This window comes from Cynoglossus semilaevis, chromosome Z, assembly GCF_000523025.1.
Source record: "Cynoglossus semilaevis isolate Cse_v1.0 chromosome Z, Cse_v1.0, whole genome shotgun sequence".
Lineage (NCBI taxonomy): Eukaryota > Metazoa > Chordata > Actinopteri > Pleuronectiformes > Cynoglossidae > Cynoglossus > Cynoglossus semilaevis.
In genome coordinates, this window is record NC_024328.1 from 8456297 (window position 1) to 8467536 (window position 11240).

Consider the following 11240-nt stretch of genomic DNA (forward strand, 5'->3'; position numbering starts at 1 on the left):
TATGCTGGAGGTCATGATTTGTCTTGCCATATGGCAAGAGCATTAACCACTGTACCACTGTGCTCTCCTGTCATAAAAGACTAAACTAGTTTTTTCACAAGTCAGCTTAAAAGAATCATTAGTGGCTGTGCCATGTTTGGATGTAATTCCAAACCAATGAATTAGACATCTGTTTAAATAAAACACAGCAGGGAAGTGTCCCTGATGAGCAGAACATATTTTGACTCAGAGCTTTAATTATTATAGTTGAGTTAATGTAAACACTGACTGATTTTTCAGTATGGATGTGCAGATGTTTTTTGTTTTTTTCCTCACACAGTGTTGTGTGTGTGCAGGAAAAGCAGAACAGTGGAACTAAAAATGCCTTGCTATATATATCATTTTGAAAAATGTGTCTGCATATTCAGAATCAGGTGATGTGCTCCGCAGTTACTTCAAAACAACACACCTGGTTCCTTGTCCCCGTCTTGTCACACAGTGAAACATTGTAGTGTTAAAAAAATGATGTGAAAAAAACTAAACAAACAAACAAACAAAAAAGGTAGAATGGAAAAACTCAGGTTACAGCACACACAGCAAAAACTGTTTTGTTTTTGTCTCCCTTTAGGCACAAATCTCTGAACAGGCCATAATCCTCCCTAAACCTGTGTGTTATCCACTTACTGCTACATTAAATGTGGAAACCTGGACCGTTGATGTTCTAATGTTTCATGTTGATCCCAGGTTACTGGCAGTTATGTTCCCTTTAAGGTTTGGAACTACTAACATAAAGAATTCAACTTTACAAATGGGGTTTAAACAACAGACACAAAAAGTAAAACACCTAAAAACTGATCCAACATAATAAAAGAAGTTAAAAAAAATGATTAAATGAAACACACTTGACTAAAATACTATACCAAAAAAAATTGAATATTGAATATAATATATAAAAGTTGAATATATTCTTGATCACCTAACATGTCTGGTATTACAGAATTCAATTTAGGTGCCAGTTATACCCCTACTTAATTTTACAGGTTGGCTTTGGCTAAAAATTGATCTGAATTTCTTCTTTGAGAACAGTGCTAAGCTGTACATGGTAGACTTGTGCTTCTGTATTTCATATTTCAGTGCATCGATATTTTCTAAAACTCTTTCCACAAAAACAATGTCAATTAAAGAAAATGTAAAAAAGATGGTGCTATTAAGCTCTCCTACCCAGGATTCATCTCCAGCCAAGCCTCCAGCTGACTGGATTTGGGCGCATCTGTTCCCTGTAAAACTTTCCCCGTCTCAGTCTGAATCACTTTAACTGGCAGCTCACTCATCTGGCTACTCTCATCCATGGGCTAAAATGCAAACAGAAAAAAAAACAGAGATAAACATGTTCCTGAATAAATCAGAGTTATTTTATTCACAATGATTATCTTTGACTGTGCGACAAGAGAAAAGTAAACTTTTACTAAACTAAAAAAAAACTAAACAAAAAAAACAAAAAAAAACTTAACTTCTTGTTCTTCACACAAACAGACGGATCTATTCATGATTACTGTTCTTTCATCAAAGACAAGTCAACAAAAGAAAAACTTTGAAGGCAACATGAAAATGTTGTCCTTTTTACTCTCCCGGGAAAAGCAATGACTATGAAATCTCAAAACCTTTAAGATGTAATACTTGAACAGGGATGTTTTTTTTTCCCCAGACAAGGCCTTCAAAGCCCATTTTTCTCACTGGAAACACAGTCATATACAAACTCAAAGGCTTTGCAGAAACAAATGAGAACAAACGGGACTGCAGGCTTCAGTTTTGTATAGCAACATTTCTTTGCAAGACTTTTCTCTTCTCATCTTTAAAAACAACATATGTTTACATAGTCTGGTGTTTATGGTACTTTGCTGCAGTCAGAGGACCATGTGAGGACTTCTAGTGATGAAGGTACAGGTTTGATCACATAACAACAGTATAAAGATGAAGAGAGTCAGTGAATATCTGTAGTTAAATATTCGATGGCACCGATATAATTAGAAGAAATTATATATAATCTGATGACTGAATATACGACTTGAGACCAAGACTTAGGAAAGTGACTGGAAACGTTTATTTTAACACAAGATCAGATGTTTGAACACTAGAACACTTCTACAAACCTTGGAGAAACTTCCATTTTTAATGAAAATAAATAAATGAAATATAATATAAATGTATATACATAGCCTATATATAAATAAATGTGTTTTTAAAATACAACAACTTTGCTGCTTACCTCTCCATCAGGTCCAAAGGTGCTGGTGCCTTCACCATCTCCATCCATCTTCTGGACATCAAACACATAAAGTGGTTAGTTCACACATTGTAAACAACATACAGTAAGTTCACAGTAAAGATAACTCCAGCATTAGGCTGTGTCTTATGGCTCCATAGAACCAATAATGGCCCTAGTTTTGTATCAAGCTTTGAAAAGCTCTCAAGCCATATTGCATACAGCACTCACTGACATATCACATACAGCACCCACTGAAATATCACCTACAGCACATAGTTTTTACATTTTATGTTATAACTTTGATCAGTTCCTTGGCTGATGTCAGACCATGAAGGGCTGTCCATTTTTCACAAGAAAATGTATTAATAACACAACACACTGTCTCACTGTTTGGGGATTCTTAGTTCTTACGCTACATCCTATTGATCACGTGGAGATTTTGACAGTTTCTCGCACATAAATATAAATAATTCACCACATGGTATAAACCAGCAGTACAGACTGTTTCAGGGCACAGTTGAACTTTGGTCTATACCAGTGATGACAGCCTGCGGGCCAAATCCGGCCCATCGACCTATCCAATCCAACCCGCTGACTGGATTCCAAAATAAAACATCAAACACATATAACTAAAAATGTGATTTTTATTTAATTTGGATTGAGTTTCTGACCCGCAAAGCAAGTCAAGAAAAAATCTGGTCCTCTGACAAATCTAGTTGGTGACTGGGGGGGGGTCTTACTGATTAGATTAATTTAATTCTCTAATTAAAACAGCCTCATCTACAAACGTTTGGGAAACACTGCCCTGAGGAAAATGACTCTCTGCATGTCAACTATTTGTGATAAACGGGAGCAGTTGGCTGCTCCTTTTTCATGCACCTGAGGAGCAGTGGAATTTTAGTGCTTGCTCTACACAGCACAGTCCTACTGGGATTCAAACTGGCAATCCTCAATTTACATGCCTGATCCCTTAACCAATAGGCCACCATCTTAAAAATAAAGCAGGTTTTCTTAGGCACCTACAAGGCGATATCCACACACCAGTTAACTGCTAAGAGAGTTTGCTGGCAGTGTCATTCTCCTGGGGATCTTATAAAATGAGAAAAAAAAAAGAACATCACTACCTGACCATTTCTTTTGTTTTGTACCTTCTTCTTCTTCTTCTTCTTCTTCTTCTCCTTGGCAGCCTGGGCAGCTTTGTGTTCATACACCAAAGAGGTGAGATTGGCCACATATTCATCAGTCTGCTGCAGCAAGTAGGCCAGACGCTTATCTTTCTTTTGGTCGATGAGTTTTCGATAGCCTTCTTCATCTTCCGCCTGAGAAGAGAGGTTGTGACAGGATGTTAACCAGGGAAACACAAGGACGGACTCTAAAGAAATCTAAAAGGAACATTGTCTGGAGTCTGACAGTTCTCTGTCTGGACACAATTACAAGGAAACCAATGCTACGACAACAACTGTGTTGGCCTAGATACTGGGACAGATGCCTATTAACTGAATGTGTTTATTTGTATTTTCTTTTTTGTTCGCCATCATTTCCTACTTTCAGACAATGGCCTCTTGTGAACCAACTTCCTGCAAACTGGGAAGTCAAGTATCAACACTGGCACAACATATTATTCAGCCACCACAGAAATTATGTTTATCAAATATTTTTAAAAACCTCTGTACTTAACGAGCCACTCGTACAAAACAGTTACAAAAGCGTAAAATTGTATTATTCAGACACAAAAGGCCACTTAATGAAAATTAACCTAATTTGTTCAATAATTCCCACTGCCACAGTAGGAGTTATTTCTTCAAGTGGTAAAAATGATGATTTTCTTTCTTCTTCTCTGTGATTATAATCAAGAAATAAAAAAGGCATTATGCAGGTGAAACTTAAAACAAAAAACAAAAAACAGCAGGCTCTCGAGGAGAGTGTGACTTGAAGTGTGTTTTATTGAAGTGACAAAATAAACGGCGATGTCAACACAGATTCCTACTTAGATGAAATGAAAGCACTAAGTGGTGACCCGTGTGATTCTCAGTGACAAGCTCCTGTGAGGTGTGATGGGTGACACAGTGCTCTAACTCTTAACAGTTCTAAACTCCACTGGTTCTTACCATGAGCCTCCTCATCCTCTCCTTCTCAATCCTCTCTGTCTCCTTCTTCTGCTCCCGCTCCGTGTTGGTGTGCCAGTTGGCGATGGCTCTGGTGAGTTTCTGGATCTTTCCAGACACAGACCGATGATATTCCTTAAAGTCCTTTGCATGCTGAAGAATACTGTTGAGGTATTCCTGAAACGGGTAAAGTTAGAGTTGTTGAAGTAAGTAAGGAAAAGTTCATTTTAACTTCACAATCAAAAGTTTAATGAAATTACTTTTGTAATGCAGTACTTCGAGTGGTTGTGTACAAGTGATTTATCTTTTTAGTGCTTGTTGGTTTCCACTACTAGTCTATTGTAATGCTGACATATTGTTGTCTTGTTATTTTACTGGTGTAAATTTTTAATTTAATTTGTAATGTCCCTTGTGTCATCATAGTAAATAATAATTGAGATTGCAATCAATAATACCATACACAGCAACAATAATTACTTGCTGATCTACTAATACTACTAACACTATCTATCTACCTCTACTAACCTTCTAATCTAATCTACTAACATCCACTGTTCAGGTTTCCCATTTTCATGGACAATGTGCTGATACTCATGTTTGTATTTTATTGTATTTTACCTATTTGATGTTTCTAATGTTGTTTTGGATGCTGTACTGCTGCTGAAGCCTAAACTTCCCGAAGGAAACTCCTGAAGGTCTTAATAAAGTGCTATCTATCTATCTATTTATATCTATCATCATCTATCATGTCTGTCAATCTGTCTGTCTGTCTATCTATCTGTCTATCTATTTATCTATCTGTCTGTCTGTCTATCTGTTTATTTATCTATTATTGTTCCTATAACGACACGTTACTCTACATGTTTATTTTATTAGGTTCATGAACGTGTTTACCACTTTTTTTTTTCACAAGTTTTTACAGGCTAGTATCAAAATAATGTTTCAAAACTTTTGCATCAACCCATACCTGAAGTTACAACATTCCCTGAATTCGATACACACCAGGTGTGGTGCAAACACACCAACAACATGGTAAACAAACTGCTGTGTATTGATCACCTGATGTTTCTGTCTGCGCTTCTTCTCCTGCTCGAGCTTCTGCTGCTTTTCTAGCTTTTCAGTCATGCGGGCCTCCCTCAGTGTCTGTCGTTTGCTGCGTCTGTAGGCCTTGGAGTTGAGAGCAGTTTCCAGGGTCGTGTCTCGCCTCATACATGCCACCACATCTTGCCTGAGCTGGAAATATGCACAATGTGCTCATTAAACTGAGAAGCTAGCTGCAGAGGTGAATAAAAGTTTTAATATGTACCAAGTGCAAGTGTAATTTGCAAGATAGATTACCATAAGTACAACAAGAAGCTGATGTTAGTTACTTGAACATTGTGGCAGATACACTAAGTCTTATATATTACCGTATTTTCCGTACTATAAGACGCACTTAAAAGCCTTTAATTTTCTCAAAAATCGACAGTGCGCCTTATGTATTACTTCTGGTTGCGCTTACTGAGCTCGAACCGATTTTATAAAGCCAAACCACACAGCGCATCACACATGATGGCACACAACTGAAGCACACTGGGAGCCAACAATGACGTTTAACAGTTAAACTTTACCTCTGTTAATTAACAATTAGAAGATGCTCAACAACAATTGTTACAGTATGGTTGTGTAACCCAAATCCGTGCAACGTCGCGTCGTTCTTCCCAACACCTGGAGACTCTGAGTTGTTTTTTTTTTAATTGTCGATGTATGGTGCCATGCAGGGCAACTCAGACGCATGGCTGTCGATTTTTTTGTTGTCAAAAACTCTTTTTATTTCTCCTTTTTTATCGATAGAGGAAAAAAAAACACACTCTCTCTGCAAAACAACATCTGCACGGAACCACGTCAAAACAAGAACACGGTGACCATGCAGAACAAAAACAGTGACAACCGCCTGACACTGGAGAAGCGAACAACAACAGTGTCCTCCAGTGTCCAACTTAGGTCACTACCCTTTTACACAAATCTCCGTCCCTATTGATCTGCGACTCCATACGCTCCCATCTCACCGATATTGTCAAAACCCAAGTGAAGCAAACTAATTCGAGACTTGCCATTATTCCGGGTGGACTAACCACATGATTCCAACCACTAAATACTGGTGTTGACAAGGTGTTCAAAGTCCAAATTACAACGCCTGGCAAATTACGCCACTATCTGCCAATGGCTCGAGGATGCCTGTGCTAAGGTATCAGTCTCAAATGTTGAATCATCACTGAACAACTAATTATATTGACGAGAGGGATCCGGACATGCTTGATTGTTCCGCTTAATTGTTTCTCTGACTGTTTTGTTTCGCTTAATGTGCCTTATAAACCGGTGCGCCTTGTGTATGAAAATAATCCCGTTAATTGATAGCGTGTCTTAAAATGCAGTACACCGTATGGTCCGAAAAATACTGTATTTTATACAATGTATTTCCATAATAAAAATCAGCACACTCTTTTATAGTGGAATGAAATTAGCATGAGCAATACATCACAGTGTGGTTGTGTACCTGTCGCTGGAAATTAAGCAGACGCAGTGCCTTGAGCTCCACTGTGGCTTTGGTCCTCAGGTCAGGAGGCAAGGACCCTGGAAGACTTTCCAGTTCCTGGATTCGATGTGCAATCCGAGCCTGCAACCTGGAGACCATTAAGAAGACATTTGTAAACTTTTATTTATGTTGCAGTAACATAATCTTAGTAATGATCATCTCTCAGCAATCATCTCCTTTAGAATTATACTATGTTTTAGTTAGGTTTTTTACTTTCTTTATACATGAACAGATGTAACATTTTAATGTTTTTATTTTTAATAAAAGAAAGTGCCCAGGCCAATCTAATTCAAAATCACAACCATCTCTTTTTGACAGGGCAGAAACATTGAATTATATATGAAATAAAAAGGTGTGTTCATAAATGATGGCCATAAATACCTGTACTCTCTTTCCTGAAGGATTCTCACTGGATCCAAGCCTTGAGGCTTCTGAATTGGTGTGACCCGGTTCTGCTTCTGCTGCATCTGAAGCATGGGTGACACCTGCTGCCCAGGAGGCTGAGGGGTGACTGAGGTTCCTGGCAGGGGCCCAGCTGGAACAGCAGGGACCTGGGGTGGCACAGGAGACGGACGTCCACTGGTGGCAGCAGTGAGGTGTTTCTGAGTGTTTGCCTGATTTTCCGCCCCCTGACCTGTGAAATAGATGCATTCAATAATGAAGCGTTTAAAATACAGAAAAAATGTTTCATTTAAAGGGAACATTTGCCAAGTATCAGACAGCTACACACGGCCTACTCATCACTAGCTTTTATTTGGATTTAAAGGATTATGTTTTTGTTCAGACCATCTTTATGTTTTATGTAGTTGGGTGATCAAATCTAGACTAGTGGTCCTTTTTCTACTCTGTACCACCTGAGAAAACCTTGATCTCTCTGAGTACCACCATGATGACCAACATTAGAATACCTCAGCGTAGGCCTTCACTATTAGATTCCACCACAGGAGAGATGTTTAGAAATGTTTAGAAAGTTGTTTATGTTTAAATGTGGTATGTTTTAGATTTATTCAATTGTAATTGTAATATGAATTTTCCCTGCGTACCACTAGAGAGCGCTCCACAGTTTGAGAATCTAGACTTTAAAACACTTACATGAAGTTTGAATGTGTCTAACAACTAAAACTAGGTTGGTTAGTTAAATTATTTTTCAAGTAACTTTGAGAAGCCTTTCTTAAAAATTCAAAATATATTTTATTGCACTTACTATCAGACCAAGGCTTAGGTCCTGTGCTTTGACTGTGTCCTTGCATAGCTGGGGGTGGGCAGGGACTTGACTGTGGTCCACCCATATGTGCCACTGCCATACCTAAAGGCGTGTGACATGGTGTCATTTTCAATCCCTTAGACAAGTGTAAATAGGTCAAAAACACAGTGACACACTACCTGGTGGCCTGTTGTATGGACTGGCACTTGGGGTCGGCTGCTGTGGCTGCTGTTGCTGCTGAGGCTGCTGCTGTTGCTGCTGTGGTTGCTGCTGTTGATGCATGGTAGGAAGGCTCCTTCTGCCTTGAACAGCCAGTTGAAGGTTTTCAGGCAAGGGTTGTCCACGTCCCAGAATCTTATAGGCCAGGATCTGAGCTCTGAGCTGCTGCAGCTGCACTGGGCTGAAGGCAGATGGGCCCCGCTGACCCATAGTGGACATACTGGGCATACCTCCCTGGGGATCCATGGACATCATAGGACCTGGCTGGGAGGGCGGCATGTGTGGCGGCGTGGGTCCCCCACCTCCTGCACCCCCTGACAATGGACTAGAAGCGTGCTCATGAACACCCATGGGAGATGGATGTGGAGACATATAACCTACAGTAGGAGGACAATTACCACAATAAGTCATCTGAAAAAAGGAATCTCAAAAGAATCGTGAGAAAATAAAAGTAAAATTAGATGTGATTATTGTTAAACAAACGAATCTACTAACACTACTAACACTAACCCATCTATCTACTAATCTACTAACATTCACTGTTTAGGTTTCTCAACAGTGTGCTGCTACTCTTTTTGTATTTGTATTTTGTTGTATTAATTGTACTTGACTTATCTGTGTGTTCTAACTGTTGTCTGTGCTGTACTGCTGCTGGAGCCTTAACTTCCCAAAGGGAACTCCCAAGGGATTAATAAAGAAAGATCTATCTATCTATCTGTCTCTCTGTCTATCTATCTGTCTGTCTGTCTGTCTGTCTGTTTGTTTGTCCGTCCATCTATCTATTTATCCATCTATCTATCTATCTGTCTATCTATCTGTCTGTCTGTCTATGTATCTATCTATCTGTCTGTCTATCTGTCTATCTATCTATCTGTCTGTCTGTCTATCTGTCTGTCTGTCTATCTGTCTGTCTGTCTATCTGTCTGTCTGTCTATCTGTCTGTCTGTCTATCTATGTATCTGTCTATGTATCTATCTATCTGTCTGTCTATCTGTCTATCTATCTATCTGTCTGTCTGTCTGTCTGTCTATCTATGTATCTGTCTATGTATCTATCTATCTGTCTGTCTGTCTCTCTGTCTATCTATCTGTCTGTCTGTGTGTCTGTCTATCTATCTATCTATCTATCTATCTAACTATTATATTTGTGGCACATGACTAAATGGCTATGAGAAATAACAGGAAGGAAACAGGAAAAGTATCCTTTGTTATTAACCTCTCTGTAAGCACCCCCTGAAGAGAGATAACATTGATGAGTAAAAGGCTGAATTTCAGATTCAATTGAGCTCTTATCCAGCAGAAATTACTATTATAAACTAAAATAATTAAAAAACACACAAAAACATGACAAAAAACAATTGGCTTAATTCGGTACCTTGACTGTGTTGGTCCATGGGACTTTGTGGAGGCCCCATCCCACTATGCAGAGATCTCACCCCCACACCTTTCATGTGACCTAAGTGCATTGGGTCTGCCATCGTCTTGTCATTCATGCTCTCCATGGGCTGAAAATATAAAATATTCAGCATTAAAACATTGGAAAATGTGCATACACTTAATAGACTTAATATACTTTTAATGAATATAGTTGTTGAGAAGGGGGCAAATAATGGTTGAAAAGTGACTAAATTGTACCTTATGCATGGGATACATGCTTTCCTGAGAGTAATCACTTTGCACTTGGCCCTGCATGCCATGGGGTCCGCTGGGTGTTCCAGGACCTGGACTGGGTCCCATCATGCTGTGAACAGCGCCTGGTGAAGGGTCTGGTCCAGGGCTGGGGCCTAAGATGGGCCCTGGAGACAGCCCAGCCCCCGGTGAAGGGCCAGGATGGGACATGCCGCCTAAAAATTCTGAGGGATTGGACATCTACTAGTGTAGATGCTGGAGTAAAACCACACAGCTTCTAAACGGAAACGGAAACATAATAATTTTCTGTAACTTGCTGCAATCAATTTTGCTGAATATGATATAATTTTGTACTATTTTTGCAAAAAACAAAAACAAAAAACAAAACAAAAAAACATTGTATCACTGAAAAAAATGCCATTATATTCCAGTGTAACATCGGCGATATATACTGCTTTTTGTAGAATTCGCGCAGAAGCGCACATGCATCTGAGCTTGGCACCGTCCCCACACACTGCTCCCTGCGCGCTTAAAGCGACCCACTGCTCACCTTGGTGATGGATTAAAAGCTCAATTTTGTTGTATCCCCGTGTTACAATGACAATAAAGACTATAATTCATTCATTCATTCATTCATATAACCCCAATGGATTCGTTGTGAGCTGCAAATTAGCCCTGCATTGGTTGTACTGTCAACATAAACTATTATATACAGCGATATTTTTATTATTTGCAAATATTTACATTTATGCAATTTTTTTAATCCAAAGCTACTTACTGAGGAGAATTACCATTATCAAGCATGTGATTCCTCATAATGTTATTATCAAATATATATAGTGCTTCGTGTGTTGATCGACAATCCAGTCAACCGCAGTTGCGTGATCGATGCGCCCTGCTACGCTGTAGACAAGCTGTCAGTGTCACAGCCACTGACTACGTGTTGCCAACCAATGTTCCACTTCTATTGCGCTTAGGTTAACAAAGGCTACGTATAAGTGTTTATAGTACTGCCAGGGTCTTATAATATACGTATTAGACCGTTTACTATGCTAAACGTGTCTTGTTCTGTCCCGAATACAGTGCAGTTCTATGCAACTAACTCTTTATCATGGCTTCCGCATAAACTGGTGGCCATCGCGGATGTGAATTAACAATATGCTCCGAGAGAGAACCAAGACGTTGTCATGACCTTAGAGTTGTCCCAAAAGCTTAAATGCATTTTAATAATGCGTTTATTGTCTTCCGATTGAGCGGTCAGGCG

General features: G+C 39.2%; 1 protein-coding gene across 1 annotated transcript in view; it reads right to left on the reverse strand.

Annotated features, from left to right (window-relative positions):
* The window catches only part of smarca2 (SWI/SNF related BAF chromatin remodeling complex subunit ATPase 2), a 42263-nt gene that overhangs the window by 30664 nt on the left and 359 nt on the right, over positions 1-11240 (reverse strand). Inside the window, exons 2-12 of the mRNA XM_008336197.3 lie at positions 9983-10253; positions 9723-9852; positions 8309-8725; positions 8130-8231; positions 7307-7559; positions 6887-7013; positions 5410-5583; positions 4354-4527; positions 3394-3564; positions 2246-2296; positions 1201-1331 (exon numbers count right to left, since the gene is read on the reverse strand). Coding sequence (XP_008334419.1) covers positions 1201-1331; positions 2246-2296; positions 3394-3564; positions 4354-4527; positions 5410-5583; positions 6887-7013; positions 7307-7559; positions 8130-8231; positions 8309-8725; positions 9723-9852; positions 9983-10216 — 1964 coding nt within the window. The 5' untranslated portion in view covers positions 10217-10253. The remainder of the gene's footprint in view (positions 1-1200; positions 1332-2245; positions 2297-3393; positions 3565-4353; positions 4528-5409; positions 5584-6886; positions 7014-7306; positions 7560-8129; positions 8232-8308; positions 8726-9722; positions 9853-9982; positions 10254-11240) is intronic.